Below are 22,298 nucleotides of genomic sequence, written 5' to 3'. Positions count from 1 at the left end.
GCTGGTATAAGTGTCTGACATGTAGTAATTCATTTAATCCTCATGATGATCCTCTGAAGGAAATGGCTATGTCTCTATTTTATAGATTGGGAAATGGAACCCCAGAAGGGATAAATAACTTGCTCAAGATCTCTTGCTGGTGTATAGAGAGATGGGATTTGAACCAGAAAAACAGACCAGGGACTTTGCTCTTAGCCAATTTATGCAATTCTAGACCTGGGTGGTTTACCATTTGCTATGTGACATAGTGGAGACAGATGCAGTTTAAATGCTGGCTCCTTAAGTATTAGCTATAGCCTGTGAAATCTTAGTCATGTTATTAAGCCAGTTTCCTTGAGAAATGAGGGTAATTATGCCATTTTGGGTGGGTAGGCAGAATTCTAAAATGGCCCCTAAGATTTCCACTACCTGGTGTTCATGCACTTTCTCCTGCTATTCATGCACTTTCACCAGCTATTCAATCAAACTGCCTGTATTTGAATTTGGACTCTGCTACTTTCTTGCTGTGTGACTTTGACAAAGGTGCTTAACTGTCCTAACTGTCAGCTTCCTCATCTGTATCTACACCTCAGAGGGCGATGTGGGAGAAGAGGAGGAGACTTACTCTATGTTCCCTCCCTTTACACACAAATGACTGACTCCAAGGCTGTCACGTGGTGTTACTACAACCTCCTATCACTGAACAACTGAAGTCTGAAGTGGCTAGGGGGCTGGGGAGAGGGGAAGGCAGAATCATTATGGCAGACATTCCCATTCTTCCCCTTACATTTGTAGTGCTGCTTGTAGCTCTGCTACTGGGTGAAGCCTGTGGTGGAATTAGAGGCATTCAACTGACACAGATGTCTCCTCTGTGAGAACACAGCCATGACTGGAGACTAAGGGTCCATTCATTAAGTCCCCACAATGCATGAGAGGATGGTAATAGGGTTGGGAGTTGAGGGGAAGGGCTGAAAATGGAAGGTCAAAACAAAGCTCTTCAAATTCCTATAAACTACTTTTCACAAAGGGAAAGGCAGAGGAAAAAAAACCAACAACCCAAGTCAACAGAAATAATATATGCAAGCTGTTTAACCATTAGTGGAAACACTAGAACATGGCACCCACAACTATACCGGAAGAATGTTTGGTCACCTTTATCAAGGTTTGTATGGGTCTGATAACTTAATTTTTTATTTTGGCATCCATATTGGGTTTTTAATCCATTAGGTAACTTTTTTCTGCTCTGCAAAGAAGGGGAAATTAAGTTATCTAGGCTTGTTCATATCCATTTTCTGACAGGAAACGTGTGCCAGTTGAAACTCTAATGGGAGACTGGATGGAACTTGGGAACAAAGTGTGTGCCGCCACCATTACCGGGGTCACATGAGAGAGTCAATTCCCTAACCCCCCACGGGGGCGAGGGAGGACCGACCTTCTGGAGCCCTGCAAGGAAAGAACTTTCTCCCCTTTTAAAGCATTATTGAAATAACGCCTGCCATTTTGCTCCTAGATGGAAGTTGCCTGTTTACACAATGTTACTGCCTTCCTGATACGCACAACACTTGCAGATTAGGTAACTGATCGCAGGCGGTTTGAGGAAGAGATGAGATCTGTGCTCCAGTTAAAGTCCTGTTGAAACACAAACCAGACATAATTCTTTTATTCAGGCATTGCACAGTGACATATTTTTATTCACTGACTTTAAGACTGGTCAGGCTTCAAGGGCAGTGTGTGTGCTGGGCCAAGTCAAGAGCCTATTCGAGTACTTACAAACTCTCCAGGCTCGCAGTTCCAGTTAAATCAGGAAATTCAGTTATTTGTGAGGCACCATTCAAAGTCCTAGAAGGAGGGATACATGAGTACTATCAAAAGAAGTTTCCAGAAAGGGGTAATTTTAGTGCCATTTTCAAAGCACTTTAACTTAAAATATGCATGTGGTTTTTACAACAACCCTACAAGGGAAAGTGATCTGCAAGAGAAAAACTTACAGTGTTCTCAGTTCAGGTAAATGTTGAAAAGCGGATCTTCCAACAAGCTGAATGGGGTTGTCATAGAAATGTCTGAAAAAAATCCAAACACCAATGTCTTAGTATAAAAGTTGAATGACAAATGAATACCTGTTCAAAATTTCAGGGAATATATTAAGTGTGTGTAACCGTGATTATACTATATTGTATAACATCCCAATTACTTGGTATCAGGCAAACCTCAAAAATGTTTTAACTCACATGAGGAGGCTTTGGGTAAGAAATCCATACTATATAAAAATGAAAATTTCTGATAATAAGGTAGACATGAGTGATAGTTACTAAGGAGAAAAGCAAGTGAGCAGACTATAGGTATACTTAAAAATCTTCCTCTTCCTCCAACATCCGTGGACCATTCATCAAGTGGCAAGAAGGTAATTCAAGGGGTTGCCAGTCATATCATTAAATAAACAAAAGTGCAGTACATATATTTATATGAAAGTTAGTCAAATCTTATCATAACATACAAGAAGGACTCCTTAAATTATTTGAGAGAAAATTTGCTACTCTGCTTTTTTTGGTGACATTTAGTTTTTTAAAAAAAGTCATGACTGCTTTTAAAGGTAAGACATTATTAGAACTTAAATGATATTTTGTTTTACAGATTAAAGAAAATGTTTACTTATTTATTTTGGGAGAGAGAAAAGAGCATGAGTGGGGAAGGTGCAGAGAGAGAGGGAGAGAGAAAACCCCAAGCAAGCTCCACGCTGTCAGCACAGAGCCTGACGTGGGGCTTGATCCCATGAACTGTGAGATCATGACCTGAGCCAAAATCAAGAGTCAGACACTGAACCAACCGAGCCACCCAGGCTGTCCTACAGATGTTTTCAATGTAATGGTATTTGAATTGTCTGGTCAATGGAGCCCTACAAAAAGTTCTCAGTTGACACATCCTAGTTCAATGAAATTCAACTAATATTTATTGGTGTCTACTGTGCTCAAAGTATGAGGGTCGGTACTGTGGGAATTTAGAGACTGATTCATTAGGGAAGCCGTAATTAAGTATCTACTATGTGCTTGACATTACGCTAGATTCTGGGAGTTTGCAGATGGGTAAAATGTCCCTGCCCTAAAGAAGCTTGGAATCAGTTGGGACAGAACAAATAAGTAGCAGCATCCCACGTCCTGGTTGATAAAGTACTTTCACATGTATAGCTCAGTTGGTCTACTCAACAGCTTTATGAGATCCATAGCACAGATACTTAGATATTATTTATCTCATTTTTGGAGGAGGAAACTAAAGCTCAGATACTTTGCCAAGTACATTACTTCCCAGAGCTTTACTTTCCTAATTTGTTAAGCTGGAATAACAAATCTTAGTTGTAGGGTTTGTGTAAAAATTGAAAGAGCTAATGCTTATGTGACATCTGGTATAGTACCTGGGATAGAACTGTCACCCAACCAACCTAAGTCCCCTTCTGTCCTCTTACCCTCCAACTTCTTCTGTTGGGTTAGACAATCGGTAAGAGAAAGAGCTAGAGCTGGAAGGTCTTATGATTAAAAATGGAGTTTTCATCATAATATTACACTGTCCCTTATCTAGACGATATGCTTGTATGTATGTAATTGTGTTCACACGTGTGTATGTATGTATCCTGGGCAGATGTGAATACACATGCTTGTGTACCTAAGTATCACAAATACAAATAAGGAGTTAAAGGGTTCTTAGGAGGGAGTTTTCTTGTGAGATCAAGAAAAACTTAATGGAATATCATTGGAAATGGGCCCAGGAAGACAGAATTTCAATAAGCATTGTGAGGGGATGGAATCATAGGAGCAAAGGAAATAAAGAGTTTTGTTCTATGAGGATAGCTTAGTCCATCTGGGTTATGGCATATGGTAATTGAGGAGAGCTTTGGGGAGCTGGTCAGGAGACTCACGATAGACAATCCTGAATCTCCGTATGTTTCACAGCAAGAGAGTGACGGATGCTGTGCTTCAGGGTGACAGGTCTGTTAGCGGTAGAGGCAGGGAGGGTGGCAAGAATGTCGAGGTGGTGGCTGGCAGAGGCTGGGGGCAGTGGGCATGAAAAGAAGTCACACGGAGGACAGGGACCATAGAGGTAGACATGGGGACTGGGTAGCCAATGGGACAAGGGAAGCGTTCACACAGAGTGGGAGCTGGGGATCCTTGATGGGGTGGCAGTGGCAAGAGATAGAGACAGAAGCAAGGAGAGGAGAGTTTCAGGGAGAAAACAGTGAATACCATAAAATACTGGATAGAAGCACTAATAAATTTTGGGGGCTTCAAGTCCTTTCTCAAGTGGTATTAGCATATCAAAAGAGCGATTAAAAAAACAAACGCAGGCTTGTGGCTGCAAGGAAAAAGAAGCAAAGGCAATGCAATTTGCCAACTCTTAATATGTAAATACTCTCTAATGAGGCCTAATGTTTATTGGCAATAGACTTTAAAACCCTTAGTTTGCCAACATACTGTCAACATATTTCAGAAACGATGAATGGTATTTTTTTTTTTTTCAGTTGTCAGGGCTAATTGGGATTCCAGCTCATTGGTGACAGATGCTACCCGGTTCCAAAAAGCCTCTTAAGTTGGCACAGGATGAATATCTACCAAGAAATGCCCCTAGAGTCAGGTTCAACAGTTGTCCTTACTCTCCTCCTGCATATCCAAGACCCCTCCTGCAGACCTCAGGCCAGTACTACGCCCCAAATCTGCCAGGGGTCTTTAACAAAGAACAATCCTAATGCCTATTTTCATCTTCCTGTATGTCTACAGATGATCAGTTTTCTGTCTCTGCTAAAATGTGAACATATAACCAATTAATTATATGCTGTAGTTGTAACTCTATTTTATGCTTTGATGGCATATAAATCCCCAATACACCTTTTAAGAATATACACATCTTTCTAGAATTACAACCTAGCTTGTAATTCTATAAATGTGACTCAATGCTTGGGCTTGGTAACAAATCGATATAGAAACCTAGCATAAGCCAGTATGCCCCAAACCCCCACCATCAATGGAGTCTATTGCTGTAAAGGACTCCCATTTGTATGTAATAATTTATATTTCGAGTATACTTGGATTTAAGTTCTGAATGACTAGGTGACCTTGACATTGATACTCTGAAAATGAGTTTTATTCCTTAGAAAATAGAGATAAGCAAAACTATTTCACAAGATTTTTGTGAAGTGAGACAAGGCATCTGAAGATACGAAGCATAATGCAATGCACACTTGTAGGGTGTAGAAAAAAAGAATCTTTGATGTTATTTTAGCATTCAACTAAAACCTGACAAAACATCTCTCCATACACTTCTCTGTATAGATTCTTACACTGACAAAGACCAAACTTGGGAAAATATAGGACACTCATTGTATTATATTTAACAGTGCATTATGTATTATATTTCAGGATGGAAAAATCAAAAAGAACTATGGCCACTTACATTGTAATAAGAGAAGGATTGCCTACAAATGCTTTCTCAGGTATTGACTTGATATTGTTGCTGTGAAATCCTCTAGAAAGAGAGGGAAATTTTTTTTTTAGAAAATAACGTGTAGGGTAAAGTTATGTAATGGTACCCCCCCCCCTTCCTGTGGCAATAATCAACCTCTTTGGTAACTAGAGGATACAGTTAAATTCCTCTATGCATTTTGAAGCTTATGTGCTCTCTAGGAGAAAAAGAAATCACGAACTCTTATCTTGAAAGAGGAATAAAGAATCTGAAAATAATAGTTGTGCTTTATGGAAACTTACAATCTAATGTTACAAAAAGAAATTCCATCTGTTAATATCCAATAGAGCACCATTGTATAACAACTTGAGAGAGAGGGAACCATCTTTGGAGAGGGGATTATGATCACTCCTTCTGACCCCATTTGAAGCTAGGAGAAGAGAAAATTGACTTAAGCTGCTGTGAAGCAGAGATTTAAGTAATCTCCTTATGAGGGCAAAATTTCCTGAGCTGAGGGAAGGTGCTCAGTGAGTGTGTAATAACAAATTGACTCTCCTCTGTCGGTGCTAATGTTGTCTGAATGGCAGAGGGGCAGAGTCAATGATCTCTGGGTCTCATGTGGGCTGGTGGCTGGATAGGTGAGTGGCAGTCTTTGGGTTGCCTAAGCAGAGACCACGATGACTTCCCGGTACAGCCACACGTGGGGTTCCTGAGGGAGAACCCCCTCCTAAAGGCTTTTTCTTACAAACAAGCCTTTTTCTTACAAACAAAGTCTGCCTCCTTTAGCTGTGTGTCTTATTTCTCTCAGCCAAGAGGATAGGCTCTCTGTTTATTTTTCTTTCCAAATATTGGAACATTCCTTTCATACATTATTCATATTTTTAGGTACAAAGAAAAGGCAATTAAATTTTAGTATATAAAAGACAATATATGCAACCTAGGAGCTGAAAGTTAGCTTTACCTTAGTAAAATTGTAGGTTTTTAAAAATTAAATATGACTCACAGAGTATTTAAAGAATATGAAATAATGTATGTGAAAGCATCTAGCATAGTACTAGGCACATGCATTTGATTTCTCTAGTCCTAGACTTATGCAGCCTAGAGAAGTTTGTTTTTCAAAATGCTTGGCAAATAATTGAATTCCATAGCAATTTTCTATAAATCTATGAAGTATATAAATGTTGGGGAAATATAGCTTAGGAAAAGAGTATGATTTAGAGAACTATGTATATATTTTTTAATATACACATATTAGAGAAATCCATTATAAATTTAAAAAAGACTATCTAATGATAGAATAAATTAAAATATATTACAGGTTTACTTAACCATTATTTATACATTATTTGTTTAAATGTTTGTTTATTTATTTTGAGAGAGAGAGAGAGAGAGAGAGAGAGAGTGGGGGAGGGGCAGAAAGAGAGCGGGAGAAAGAAAATCCCAAGCAGGCTCCACACTCAGCATGGAGCCCAACTTGGGGCTTGATCTCAAGACTGCAAGATCACTACCTGAGCTGATATCAAGAGCCAGATGCTTAGCCGACTGAGCCACCTAGGTGCCCCTATACAAACTTTTAAAAATCTTCTAGTCAGTCACCCTATGTACAATAATCAAACATATTTTAAAGTGAATTCACAAAGAATAGAATTCTCCCATTAAATCTGTCCTAAATACTTACAGTTCTTTAAGGTTGGAGAGTGTCCTGATGGCAGTGGGGAATTCATCAAGATTATTATAATTTAAATCTCTGAAAATAAGTAAATAGTATTTTCAGTTTCTCATTTAAAAATTCGAATATACTACTTATACAGAGAAAGTTAACATGCCGTCCAATGGGGCAGGATCACTGATAAAAATTCTCATTCCTTCTCTTTATGGAAAGAGATTTTCTTGGCTTGCTGACCAGTATGTGCATTAAAATTGGTCATCACACTGATCATGAGACATTTCAGAGTCAAGTCTCAGTGGCACAGAGGCATTTAAAAAAAGGGAGGGACAGATGACAGTGTTAACGTTCAAGTAAGAGGGACGTTTGGCCAGGTGTTGGCTGCTTGCTGATGTAGCCGTTCACCTGAACCCGGCTCACCAAGCTGCCCACTTGTGTGTGCTCTCGTCCTAGCTCCTGAATCACATCTCCTTTCTTGTTCCCACCTACACCCTCTGACCTACCCCCCTGCGTTTCAGAGTCTCGCCTGAGGGGGCATCTTGGAGAGCTGCTTTGTCCCTGACTCCTGATGAGTCCATGTGTCTCTCCCAGGCTGAGGTCCAGGATGATCGCCTGCTTCTGGAGAGGTTTATGTGGTACTGGGTACTCTCAGGAAGGGCATCGGGTCTAGAGTTTCTTCAGGGTCACAAATAATGATTCAGATCAGAAGTATGTTTTCCTGGTCTGTGAGGCAGAGCTCTATGTTATCCTTCAGGCACAGAGATGGAATGGCCAAACAATTTTGAAACATTAATTTCTCGATCTGTTATGACACAAATGGCTTTTCAATTCCATTACTCACAAGCCCTTTATAGACTTACTCCACCTTATGTCTACAACTTCGTATGAAAAAGTAATTGCCTCCTAGTCTCTGGGAATGTCAGATTTCCCAGATGACGCAGAAAAACCTTTTGGTCAGGCAATCAGATGTGGTTAGATCTTCCTCTATGGAGAAGAATTGCTTTTTAATTTTAAGAGAGATAATTTGACCGAGTTAAACATGAATCAGGATTCCTACTTGTCTGGCACAAACCATCCTTAAGCTATACTGCAGGCAGGAAACTCATGTCTTTTGTGGACATAAATTTTCTTCCTGTTTGTAAATCTCTCCAGATGCTCTGTTTTGATTAAACGAGGACTGGGTCCTTATAAATTACTTGGGTTTCTAGTGAGGGAAAGGAAGAGGTTGAGAGTAACCAATTTACTGATCCTCTGTAGCCCTGGGCAAGGGGAGGGGAGGGGAGGGGAGGGGGAGAATGAGACTCATATGAATTTGCCCAGAAATGCTTTACTCTTTACATGAAATCCAAGGTCTTCATCTCAAACGTGGGGGGAAAAAAGGAGACACTATTTATGGAAACACCCTTCAAAGCCAATACTGTTTTTTGTTCCTCCTCTGTTGGAAAGGACTGGAAGGTGCTTTGCATTGCTGAGATATCATGCCCAGCCCTGTGTGGATAAGGGAGAAGTTCTAATTTTACCAAGCAGCTCATGGGAATGGCTTGCTTATGCCATGAAATTGACTTCAGAGTTCTGGATAAGTTCATCTTTGGCATCTCCTTATGAGGATGGTTCCTCTCTTCTAAGAGGAGGCACAGGGTGATTTAAGTAACCCTGGAAAGAGAGCGTGAGCACTCATTGACCTGGAGAAGACCACTAACAACAGATGGTCCCTCAGGAAATCACCAGACCCAGACCTGGTTCGAAGCTAAACCGACCATGTACGAATGCTAAGCTCTGTATTCAAATAAATAATGGGCTCCAAGGCCACAGAAGAGATGGTCTTTGGTATCTCTTGGGTCAGAGCCAACATTGTAGATTCAGGCCCTGTGTGACTCACTGTATTTGAATATTAAAAATATGGGAGTGAGAGGGGGCACAAATGGAAGCATGCCCTTTCTTCCAGAACACTCAGGACCCTCACTGCCTGTCACCTTACCCTCATTATACCTCTCTCACTCAGCTAGGGCAATGAGGAGCAGCTCTTCCCCTGGGAAACGGCTGGAACCTGGTGAGGTCAATGAGAATTCTTCTCACCGTGCCTCTGGGAAAGGCTCTTGGCGGTCAGCTGGCTGGACTCTATTTTTATTATAGGTACCAATTCAGAACTGAACTTTTGACCTATTCTTTGGAAGCAGTGTATACTGGTAAGCATGGACTTCAGACTCAAACTAGGGAAGAAGCAAATCCCAGCTATGCTACTGACTAGATATGTCATGTTCGTAAAATAACTTAACCTGACTAGAGCGGAAAGTGGGTCAGTGATGGCTCCTCTCCTCAGATGGCTGTTAAATGAAACAATGTCTGCCAACACGCAGTGCAATATTTGGTTATAGATATGCCCAAGAAATGGTAGCTGTTATTATTTTTTAGTTTTTTGAATTGCTTTAGTGTGAACCTTTGTGGTTTGTTAATGAGACGCCTGTTCATCTCAGATTAGAGAGTCCTGGCATTTGCCTGGTTGGTGTCCTCTCACTGGGGGCAGTGGGGTGGGGGAGCAGGGAGTGCAGGCTAGACTCATGAATAGTGAGCCTGAGTGACAGTATAGAATTGATCCTTGACACAGAGTACACATTCCTAAGCAAACAGTCACTGCTCGGTAGAGAACATCTCATTTAGTTTATAATGATTCTAACTCATTTACCACTCTTGTTAGATTAAAATAAAATATCAGTTTTATTGCTTAGCTCTGTGTGTGTGTGTGTGTGTGTGTGTGAGTGTGTGTGTGTGTGTGTGTGTGTGTGTGTAAGATAAAGCTGCCGTAAATATCTGTTTAAAGCTCAGGCAATTAACCAAACCAAACAGCAAGTTTGACTTTAAGGCTATTTTGATTCCTTCAGAATACTCATGAAAACACTGAAAAAAGGGAAACAAATAAAAGGTCAACTCACAAAGTCTCTAGGCTGTGGAGCCCATCAAAGCATTTCTTTCCCAGGGAGTGAATTCTATTATTATGGAGATGCCTGCAGAAGAACATTACAGACACAGTCAGGAAGGCATGCTGCACAGGAAAACTTAGGCACAGCATTCAGATTGATTAAATCCAAAGAAACTTAGAGTAAAGAACGCACTAATTATATATAAGAAATGCTTTGTTTAACTTTGTTGTTTTTTTTAAAAGGTCTATATGACCCATCCGCTCTTACCATAGATGATCATATACCCGAGAATTTAATAGGCAATGACAGTTTTATCTTTTGGGTTTGAGATATCAGGGAGTGTATAATACTATGGGCAACATGCTGATAAAAGGAAGTTCAGGTTGTTAACACGGCTTTGGGATGTAGGATGTTAAGCAGAGATTCTGACCATCTTTGGCAAATGAAGGATGGAAGGAAGCGTTTGAAGCATATTTTCTAGCAAAGCTCCTGGCTTATAATGTCTACATTCCCAGGGTGGGGCCACAGGTTAACAGGCAACAACAATTTTAGCCACAGAGAACGGCGATCAGATTTTTTTTGGCTGCCCAGGGAGATTAGTTATCTCGACGCAGTATTAGTGTGTACAATTATCATCTTTGGCTCAATGGTAAGTCAGTTAAGTCAGGGCCAGTGAGAGCAGCTGTGTACATAACTGAAAACTGGACCAAGTCCCAAAGGGATTTTTGGAAAATGGGCTTAAGGAGAATGGGGTGAAAAAGAATGGGTGGATCTCTTGTAAACCCATTCCCTCAGGGGGAGGAAAAAATTAAAGCACATACCCAGCCTCTGGTGGGTCGGTAGCATCATCTTTATATGTGAGAGTCCGTATAGAAATTTGTTAATATCACCCCAAACTTCTTATCCTCTTAGACTAAGATTTTTATTCTAATAAATATATGTTGGTTTCATGTGACATTTACTGACAATCTTCCACATACAACACATGCGGAAAGGGGTAAGAAGCTGGCCAGCCCTCAAAGGAAGATGTAGTACAATACAAGGGAGATGGGTAATCAAGAAAACTGGAATAATAGAAGGCAGTGGCAGGCCGGGGGCGGGTGTGGAGCAAAGGGAAGAAACAGGGCAGAAGAAGCCCTCTTCAGTTCCTACGCACACTGATCTTACAGCCTTTTGAGCAGCTGCTGTCTTCCTCTATCAGCCTTGAGGGACCATTATATTACCGGGGGCATATCGCTACACTCTTAAAAAAATTTTTTTTAATGGTTTTATTTATTTTTGAGACAGAGAGAGACAGAGCATGAGCAGGGGAGGGGCAGAGAGAGAGGGAGACACAAAATCTGAACCAGGCTCCAGGCTCTGAGGTGTCAGCACAGAGCCGGAGGCGGGGCTCGAACTCACAGACTGTGAGATCATGCCCTGAGCTGAAGTCGGTTTTTAAAAAAAATTTTTTAAATGTTTTTATATATCACTACACTCTTAAAGAAGACTGATTATTTTTCAAACTTACTCGAGAATAATTTTGGTTTACTTAAAGAAATCTAGACTCATCAGGAAGAAAGCCCCACAAACGCACAGCTCTCTGTCAATGGTTTATTGTTACTTCTCTCCCCCCTGGTAGGGGTTCAAAAAATATTAAGTAATAAAGGCATATTTCAGTTTGACCTGAATAATAAACTATTACCAGAAATAAGGAGTTTTTATTAACTTCAGTCACTGGACTAACTGTACAGCGTGAGGATTGCCTGAACAATATTCATCGGCTTCCCGAAGACACAGGTAATAGTTTATCTTTGCCTTGCAGTGCTTGGCACTTAGCAGGTGCTTGCTAAAAGCTGTTGAATTCTTTTATACAATTAGAACATTTGTGAGTCATTTTGGGGAGGGGTTCAGGGGGTTTTCCTCCCTGAAAATGTCCCTATTCAAGGTTTGAAAGACTGGCACTTGAAGGCCAAAGTTAAAAAGTATAAAGGCGGGGGGCGGGGGGAATCAATAAACTTACAGAACTACCAAGCTGGAGAGGTTTCCAAAGGCATAGTCTGGTATGTGGTGTATTTTGTTCAAGGCCAAAGTCATGGCCTGCAGTGCTGATAAACTTCTGAAAGCCTGGACAGGGATTTCTGTCAGGGCGTTGTCATCCAGCCACAAGTGCCTCAAGGAATGCAGGCCACTGAAACAGCTCGGGGGGACGTAGCTGATGTGGTTAGCATCCAGACGCCTGGGGAAGAAAGCAAGCAAGAAGGTAAAGAGGGCAAAACCGGGCCAGAAGATCTGCCTTGCAGGAAAACTCTCAATATGCTGTTGAACCTGAGTGAAGCAGGGCTCGGGCCCCCAGGATGCCCTGACATCTGGAACGTCTTGCTCTCCTGGTAGGCTGTCCTCACTCAGGAGTACAACCATGCCTTCTTAGGTCTGCTGGGCCATAAAATTCCACGGAGCTATGATTCCCTTCCAGGCTTGTGGGTAACATGCCTTCAGGCATGAAAGTGGCCTCCCCTGAGGTATAGACTTTCAGCGTGATGATCTTTTAGTTTTCCTTTCTGACACCAGGAGAAAGACACCCTTTCTCTTCCCCCTCACCCAGAGCCAAATCCGTGCCTTTGCTTTCTCTGGAGTGTTTCAAACATATGAAACATACTATTCTATTAATTTGCTCATTGAGCTCTGGGAAAAGATCATTTCAGTATTGGAAAAGAACGGAGTAATTTTTAAAGGCTGTTGGAGATACGCCTTGGGGAGGGAAGAGGCAGCCTTTATTTTTTTCCTAGTACAATGCCGAAAAGCCTAAAAACTGCTGGCTTTCTTGCTCATTTAACCATTTGCATTGGGCAGATATTTGTTTTTCTTGACATTTTAAATGAATAGTAAAATTAGCAGCTGTCCCAGGTTTTGCTTCTTTCTTCTACATACCATTTTTTTTTTTTTTAATGGGGAACTACATCTAAATATAGATCTGGTTAATGAGCGATTGCAGCTTCCGAGCCAGCAGAGGGAGTGCAATGCATTTGTTTCGCCCCTGCCCAACAGAAACAGAGGCTGTGATGACAACGCCTGAACTTTTCTTATTGGAAATTGAAATTTCCTGTAAGGTGCATGAACAAGAGAACCACCTTCACCCAGCAATGCTTCCGATGGCTCTCTCTCATTTTTCTCATCCGTTCTTAAAGCTCACACATTTGTTTCCAAAGCTAGGATTAAAAAAAAGAATAAGAGGAGTTGCATTTTAAGTAGTCCATGTATTAGGGAGGATTAGAAAATCACGCATGGATTTTGAAAAATGTTTTAGGAAGCATTTAAGACTAAACAGATGCAGGAAGCGCACCAGGATCATGAAATAATCCCTTGCAAACCAAATTTAAACAATTTAGAAACAGAGAATTCTCTGTGGTAGGGAGCTAATCTCTTTGGAAAGCGGCTTCCTCACTTTTGGTCACATAAGTCACTTCACTTGTCCTCTAGCTCCTACCTCTACTGACCGAATGGGAACAAGTGATGGACCAAGAAGGCCCTGGACAAAGTTTTGAGAATAACTGAGATCAGGTCACGTGGAATGAATTTGAAGAGTTCGGTGTCACGGCCCACTCATAATTACATTTCCAGGAGGGCAACAATTACTGCAGGCAGCAGAAACACAGGTTCCAAATAAATATCTCCAGGTTCTATCAATGGGGAACCAGAAATGTTTAGGAAAACTCAACACTGCCTCTTCCCCCTTGCTCTGGTGAGGACATGTCTGGCCCAGGTTCAAATAAGGTATACTTTTCGTCAGGGGTGAGGAAGTGATTGTTTTTATTTAACCAGAAGCAAAGCACGTATGTAAACTCTTTGTAACGATTAAAGAAGGAAGACTTTATTGAAATGACGTGAGCTTCCGCATTTTAGGTGACATATTGTCTGATAATTGCCAGTGGCTTATGCATTAGATATCAACAAGTGGCTTCCAAGAGTCCTGAAGATGAGTCATTTTAAGGTTCATGCAAACGTCCACATACCTTTACAGAAAAGGCTCTCTCAGCATTGAGTCACAGGCTTGTCTTCGATATTTAAATTACTGTTAATGCTCCTGCTAGAACTTGAAGTGACCTTGGTCTCAGTTTTCAATGTCAATAAGCCCATTTCTCTGGATAAATGTCTTTAATGAATCACCTCCCACCCCGCCCCCGAAAAAGGAATGTAATCTGCCTCCATGCTGTAATCTTAGAGCAATTTACTATCCCTAATGAATTGAGTAAGGCAGGGGCAATTCTGCCCAGTCCTAACACTTCACATACTAATACTCCCAGACCCCACACTCGGATATCCTGAGCGTAGCACTAAAACATTTCTCTGCCTCAATCGTCTCTTCAGGTAAGAAGCTCCCAATAAACCACACTCCCTCTGAACGCAGTGTTTTGAAGTCCATGTCCACCTGGCCTCAGTGGTCCAAACCTAATCCAGAGAGTGGTATATTGTTCACAGTCAGAGGCCTTATCTGATTTAATCTTAACAGAAGATCCTAAGGCTGGAGTATGGAATTAATTATCCAGCCACTCATACAGGTGTTTCTCACAGAACAAGGTTAAGACTGTGGGCCAAGCAGCTGGCAGGGCACAAGTTGTGCCTATTCACTGAGTAAACAAAGAGCTCATATTATGTCAGTCTGGTCTTTTGGGGCAGCTGGCATGGTCTATGCATAGGCTTGGAAAATGTCATATTTAAGTAGTGCTGTATAAGAAAAACATCACTACAGAGAACACAAAAACACACATAAAAATGTGGTTTTATGATATTGTCAGGAGCAACAAAAACAACTGCATTATATAGCTCCACTTTTTAAGTGTTTCTCTTTTTGAATGTGTATTTGAGAGACAGAGAGACAGAGAGAGAAAATGTGAGTGGGGGAGGGGCAGAGAGAGACGGGGTCAGAGGATCGGAAGTGGGCTCTGCCCAGACAGCAGCGAGCCGATGTCGGGCTCAAACTCAAGAACTGTGAGATCATCACCTGACCTGAGCTGAAGTCGGGCATTCAACTGACTGAGCCACCCAGGCACCCTTTAAATGTTTCTTTTTTTTTTTTTTATGTTTATTTATTTTTGAGAAGGGGGGAAGGGCAGAGAGAGAGCGAGAGAGAGAGAGAGAGAGAGAGAGAGAGAGAGAGTCTGAAGCGGGCTCTGTGCTGAGAGCAGAGAGCACAATGTGGGGCTCGAACTCACAAACCATGAGATCATGACCTGAGCTGAAGTCGGATGCTCAACCAGCTGAGCCACCCAGGGGCCCTACCCCTTAAGTGTTTCTTTATTATCATTTCCATTTCATGCAAATCATAAAGGGTGTGTGTGTGTGCGTGTAGGCAGCTTAGAATCTGAATTTGGGATGAGAAATCTTAGATCTGCAGTATATACATAGTAGCTGTGTGATCATGGTCAAGTCAACAGATCTCAGCCTTCACACCCGTAAAATGGGGGTAACACCCCTCTATTTTATAAGATTGCTTTATGATGAAGGAAGGGGTATGACAAAGCTTCGTAAATTGTAATTCTCCTTAAGGATTTTAAATTATTATTACTTGAGCCTGGTTAACAGTTTGTGTTTTTGTTTTATGACCATGGAAACCATTCAGAGTAAAAGAGGTGAACTCAAATTTTACCTTAGTCAAAAGTTGGTTAAAAGGAGTACTGCATTGTCAGTGAATTTTGATCCTGAAAAACGCTACTTTTTTTATCTTCCATAACAAATAATTAAGAGGTATCTGCAATTAGACTTAATAGGTTATCCTCATTTTTCGGTCTTCAGTATTACAATTACATGCGTGTGCATGCACATGTGTATGTGCGCACGCGTAATCACAAAGGGCCAATCGTTGTTCCTGATACATTACTGACTAGAACATCTTCACTCCAAAGGCAAAGGAGAAGTGGTGACATGTGATAGCACATTCTCAGAGACAATTCCTAGCAATGATCTTGACACTTAAGTATCTATCAGCAATGTGACAGAGGTAGCACAGAACCTGGATGCAGACAGCTGTAGCCAAACAAACACTTTAACAATGGGAATGGCCTGACTATCTTTCAGACAAATAAAACTTCTTAATTATGATCTTGAAATGCATTCAGAAAAGTAATCACTATAAGGGAAACGGCACCCATTTTATGCTCCTTATGTTACGTATAACTTATAGCAATCTGATAGATAAAATTTTACACTACTTTCTTTTTTTTTTCTTAAAGTTTTATTTATTTATTTTTGAGAGACAGCATGAGCAGGGGAGGGGCAGAGAGAGAGGGGGAGAGAGAATACCAAGCAGGCTCTACACTGTCAGCGCAGAGTCCGATGTGGAGCTTGAACTCACAAACTGCAAGATCATGACCTGAGCCAACATCAACAGTCTGAAGCTTAACCAACTGAGCCATCCAGGTGCCCCTATGCTACTTTTTATGTCAAACAACTAGTTACTTAATAGACATATGGTAAACTGGAAAGGGCACTGAATTAGAAAAATTAAGACAAATTGAGTCAAGACTCTGTCAGTTATTAATTTTGATATTTGGGGGCACACTGATTAATTTCTCTGAGGGTCAACTTTCATATCTGTAAAGCAGAATCATAACAGGTCACAGAATTGCCATGGGAATTAGAGAAAACATGTGGAAGTGTTTTGTAAACAGTGAAGCACTCTACAAATTTTAGGTGTTATTATTTGAGAAAAATCTTCACATTTAGGAAGTGCTTCCCCTTCCTCTAAAAGTTTCTTTAACTTATCCTTTGTAATTTCAAATCTCTCTAAAGGAGACTGACATTTTGGGGGGTCATACGGGCTGGCGGGACTGCTGATTTTCCACTCACCATAATCCTTCACATGTAAATTCAGTAGCTACACTGCATGTTTGGATTAAAGTTGTAGGTAGCCTCCCAACACAGAGAAAAGAAGATGCACACATCTTCTGCGTTAGGCCAGCAAACGTCCAAAAAGGCTCACAAAGGCTCACATGGCTGAGGAAAACGAGGACATCATCTGGTGCATGAACATAATTTTCATCAAGTATGAGTCTGGGCAGTGTTACTTAGAGAACTACAACCGATGAGAAATGGTTCTGTCATGACTTTGGGGCATATGTTGCAATAACTCCCTCTCTGGAGGGAGGGCTTGAGGTTGGAGGACTCCATAACTACCAAATGGATTCTGCTGTGCAAACTGCTTGGCCAAGGGGACTGTCCCTCGTGGATCTGGATTTGTCTTTCCTCGCCAGTGGGACCTTGTCAGGATCATCCAGATCCTGACTGGCTTCAATACTCTTGAGTGTCCAAGGTAAGCACTTAGAGTCTGGATAACTACTTTCAGAAGATTTCTGGGTTATCTACCCATGAGCAATGTCCCATTGTCTTCCAAATAATCTGCAGAATCTACATCAAAATGTTTCTCTGGGGTGGGCAGCTATAGTGTCTCCTGACTGGCTACCTCATGTGCTGTGGAAAGATCGCTCTGATAGCACTGTGCAGATGGACTGGTGGGAAAGTAAGTGACCAAGGCAGTTGTAGTCATGAGGGTGAGAAAAGATGAGGGCCTGAAAGAAGTATGGAGATGGACAGGAAGGCCCGGTGGGAGGATTGCTAAATAAGTGGGCTCAACAGAATGTGGTGACTTGTCAGCTGTGGCCACAGGGGGAGGCAAGAAAGCTACTGTGACTCCATGTTCCATTCTGGGCAACTGAGCAGATGGAGACCATGCAAGAGCAGGGATGAATGTCATCCAGTATTATGTAAACTAAAAATAAAACAAAACTGCATGTTACCTGTGAATGCAGTTCTATAATATCAGTGTATCCTATGTGATGAAGACTTAGAAGGTAACAGGCAAAAAAATCACTTATGTCAGGCACTGGCCAAAAAAACCCCAACTCACTTTATTGTCTTCTGTCTAAAGTTTTTTTCCATAATATTTTCATGTATAAAACCTTAGTTTTATAAGTTTTCTCTTTCAAAAGAAACATTTGGCCAATCTGTTCCATACTCCTGGAAGGAATTTTTGATTTATAAATGGCATTATTGTACGGATTATAGAAGCTATGAGATCATTCTTGCTATTGTTTTTCCAGAAAAAGGACCTTTACATAGATCTCAAATAAGGTACCTTGCCAGTGTATCACACAGGCTTATATCTCTGTTTGAGAATGTCTTTGATAAGACATTAACTACAAGGAAGAAAGCGTTAGTCAAAAGATAAGCCATAGATCTTGGCTAATTCCATATCTGACATGACTGTAATGATGTCAATTATTAACATAGATGACTTGAGAAAAAAGAAGTCAAAGGTGTGAAGAATATTGCAGCTGCAGGTAGAGTATAGTTCCTGGGGATTCTTCCAGTGAACAGAATTACGAAGCGTAGCATTTTCTGGCACAAGAACAGACACTCAGATCAATGGAACAGAATAGAGAACCCAAAAATGGACCCACGAAAGTATGGCCAACTAATCTTTGACAAAGCAGGAAAGAATATTCAATGGAATGAAAACCGTCTCTTCAGCAAGTGGTGCTGGGAAAACTGGACAGCGACATGCAGAAAAATGAACCTGGACCACATTCTGACACCGTATGCAAAAATAAACTCAAAATAGATGAGAGACCTAAATGCAAGACAGGAAGCCATCAAAATCCTAGAAGAGAAGGCAGGGAAAACCCTCTTTGACCTTGGCCGCAGCAACTTCCTACTCAACACATCTCCGGAGGCAAGGAAAACAAAAGCAAAAATGAACTATTGGGACCTCCTTCTGCACAGTGAAGGAAACAATCAGCAAAACTCAAAGGCAACCGACGGAATGGGAGAAGATATTTGCAAACGACATATGAGATAAAGGGTTAATTAGTATCCAAAATCTATAAAGAATTTATCAAACTCAACACCCAAAAAACCAATAATCCAGTGAAGAAATGGGCAAAAGACATGAATAGACACATCTCCAAAGACATCCAGATGGCCAACCGACACATGAAAAAATACGCAACATCACTCATCATCAGGGAAATACAAATCAAAGCCCCAATGAGATACCACGTCACCAGTCAGAATGGCTAACATTAACAACTCAGGCAACAACAGATGTTGACGAGGATATGGAGAAAGAGGATCTCTTTGGCACTGCTGGTGGGAATGCAAACTGGTGCAGCCACTCTGGAAGACAGTATGGAGGTTCCTCAAGAAACTAAAAATAGAACTAGCCTACGACCCAGCAATTGCACTACTAGGTATTTATCTACAGGATACAGGTGTGCTGTTTCGAAAGGGCACATGCACCCCAATATTTATAGCAGCACTATCAACAATAGCCAAAGTATGGAAAGAACCCAAATGTCCACTGACAGATGAATGGATAAAGAAGATGTGGTATATATATACAATGGAGTATTACTCAGCAATCAAAAAGAATGAAATCTTGCCATTTGGAACAACATGGATGGAACTAGAGGGTATTATGCTAAGTGAAATTAGTCAGTCAGAGAAAGACAAATATATGACTTCACTCATATGAGGACTTTAAGAGACCAAACAGATGAACATAAAGGAAGGGAAGCAAAAATAATATAAAAACAGGGAGGGGACAACTTAAGGAGGGGGACAACTTAAGAGACTCTTAAATATGGAGAACAGAGGGTTACTGGAGGAGGTGTGGGAGGGGGGATGGGCTAAATGGGTAAAGGGCATTAAGGAATCTACTCCTGAAATCATTGCTGCACTATATGCTAACTTGGGTGTAAATAAAAAAAAATAGATTAAATAAAAATTAAAAAATATACTGGGGCGCCTGGGTGGCGCAGTCGGTTGGGCGTCCGACTTCAGCCAGGTCACGATCTCGCGGTCCGTGAGTTCGAGCCCCGCGTCGGGCTCTGGGCTGATGGCTCAGAGCCTGGAGCCTGTTTCCGATTCTGTGTCTCCCTCTCTCTCTGCCCCTCCCCCGTTCATGCTCTGTCTCTCTCTGTCCCAAAAATAAATAAACGTTGGGAAAAAAAAAAAAAATTAAAAAAAAAAAAAATTAAAAAATATAAAAATAAATAAAAAATTTAAAAAATATATTAAAAAGAAGCCGAAGCATAGCATTTTCATCACTGACATTTCTATTTTATATTTGGATGAGCATTTTTTTCTTTGTAAGTTAAAAAAAATGACAAACTCACTTGTACATACATTTGTACATTTTTTGAGGCCATTTTGAATAATTCATGAATAGTCAAAAGAGCACAATCATTTAGTTCATTTATAACATTTTAAGAAATGAAAGCATTTCCCATTATTATCTTACTTTGCTATGAAATGAGAATTATGGATTTCCAAGCTTAAATAGAATACAATTTGACAAGGTCTCTAAAATATTTATTACAGTGAAATTTACTGCCTGGAAATTTTATTGCACCAAAACCAGTGGATCACTGGAATTGAATTTGTCAGATCATTATAATAATACTATTGGGATACAATTTTATCTATATGAACTCTTATGGACTAAAGTAATGCTGATTTATATGAATTCTTCATAATAATGAGTCATTTTTATTGTTATTTATTGTTATTTAATATTGATGGAGTAACCACAATGTGGGATTCTACCTTTTAATGAAATTTCCCATTTATATCCTAGGAAGACATTAAGTGTATGAATTTATATAATGGGAATTTCTGCTTCTACCTTTCTGTTCTTCATCTTATTCATTGGTAAACTTAATGCAAACCAGGAAGAAAAATGATCTCTTTAAACTTACTTCTGAAAAGGTAAAAAAGTTTTTTCATCTCTGCAGCTTGGGGAGAGATAAAACCGACAGGCTCACTGAAGAGCAATAATTTAGAGACTAGTCGGTTGGCTTGACTAACAGCTAGATGAAGTGCCAAACAGAACCAAACCTGTCTTTCTGGCATTATTGGAGAGTGCATGACTCCAGTGAGAAATATCTTAGAGTCAATTTACAATATGTTGCTCCCTTTCTCAGAGGTCATTGCTGCTGTGAATTTTGTAACGAGGAGACGAGTAACACAAGCATTAACTTCTCCAGTTTCATTTTTCTCCATAGAAAACAAAGACTTTTTTTGGGGGGGGGTCAAGGGCCCCATTAGTCTCTCGGGTACCATCAGGGTTTGAAATCTGGGGGTTCTTTTTGAATCTTCCATTGCCTTCCAGCCAATCATTCACCAAGTCCTCTCCATTTATCTTTATCTCCAAGACTCTCCACTTCCACTGTCTAGTTAAGTCTCTTATCTCTTAACACCTGCATTACTGCAACAGTCTCTGAGCTGGGCCTTTCGCCTTTGATCTCTTATCTCTTCAATTAATCCTGTAGGCTGCTGCCAGATTAATCTCCCTCAAACCATGCTCTATGTCATTCCCCTGTTAGGAATCCATGGTTCTGCCACATTACCGTCCCTTCAAACCCAAACTTCCCATCTGATATTCAAAGTTCACCATCCGCCTTCACTGGCCACGCTATTCTCCTATTTCTCTGTCCTAGTCAACTTGTCCCTATTTAGCTCCCTCCCACAGTACTTCTGAGCCTTGTATTCATAAGCATCCCCTACTTCCTGCCTATCCGAACCTCATCAACCCTCCAAGACTTAGCATTATGGTTCTTCCCCAAACCCTACACTTTAAAAAAAATTATTAAAAAAATTTTTTTAACGTTTATTTGTTTTTGAGACAGAGAGAGAGACAGAGCATGAACAGGGGAGGGTCAGAGAGAGGGAGACACAGAATCTGAAACAGGCTCCAGGCTCTGAGCTGTCAGCATAGAGCTTGACACGGGCTTCAACTCACGGACCACGAGATCATGACCTGAGGAAGTTGGCTGCTTAACCAACTGAGCCACCCAGGGGCCCTTAAAAAAAAACATTATTAAAGTATAGTTGACAGACAGTGTTATTAGGTGTCGCTCAGTGCTCACCACGGTAAGGGTAGTCACCAACTGTCACCATACTACTGTCATTATGACATTACTGATTACATTCCTTATACTGTACTTTTCATCTCTGTGACTTATTTATTTTATAACTGCAAGTTTGCCCCTCTGCGTCTCCTTCACCTACTTTGCTTATCCCCTCCCACCCCACTCCCACCTGCCCTCTGGCAACCACTAGTTTGCCTTGAGCCCTGGAATTCTTTAAGTGGAGAGTCCTCAGCTAAGACAATAGAAAGCTAAATCTTGTAGACAGATCAACTCCAAAATCCCTGAAGGTCCAACTCTCAGTTTAGGAAGGGCAGGTAGAAAAAGCCAGGCACAGAGATAAGAGTTTGGAGCCAGAGATATCAGGGAATGTGGGCTACAGTCAAA

The 22,298-nt window shown here is 40.9% G+C and overlaps 1 protein-coding gene across 1 annotated transcript in view; it reads right to left on the bottom strand.

Moving 5' to 3' along the window:
- LGR5 (leucine rich repeat containing G protein-coupled receptor 5) overlaps positions 1-22,298 on the bottom strand; it is a 76,805-nt gene that overhangs the window by 15,740 nt on the left and 38,767 nt on the right. The window contains exons 5-11 of the mRNA XM_032593793.1: positions 12,011-12,226; positions 10,021-10,092; positions 7,103-7,171; positions 5,416-5,487; positions 1,968-2,039; positions 1,750-1,818; positions 1,537-1,608 (exon numbers count right to left, since the gene is read on the bottom strand). Coding sequence (XP_032449684.1) covers positions 1,537-1,608; positions 1,750-1,818; positions 1,968-2,039; positions 5,416-5,487; positions 7,103-7,171; positions 10,021-10,092; positions 12,011-12,226 — 642 coding nt within the window. The remainder of the gene's footprint in view (positions 1-1,536; positions 1,609-1,749; positions 1,819-1,967; positions 2,040-5,415; positions 5,488-7,102; positions 7,172-10,020; positions 10,093-12,010; positions 12,227-22,298) is intronic.

The sequence above is a fragment of the Lynx canadensis genome, chromosome B4 (assembly GCF_007474595.2).
Source record: "Lynx canadensis isolate LIC74 chromosome B4, mLynCan4.pri.v2, whole genome shotgun sequence".
Classification (NCBI taxonomy): domain Eukaryota; kingdom Metazoa; phylum Chordata; class Mammalia; order Carnivora; family Felidae; genus Lynx; species Lynx canadensis.
Note: the sequence above shows the minus strand (reverse complement) of the source record. Positions and strands in the feature narration are given on the sequence as shown.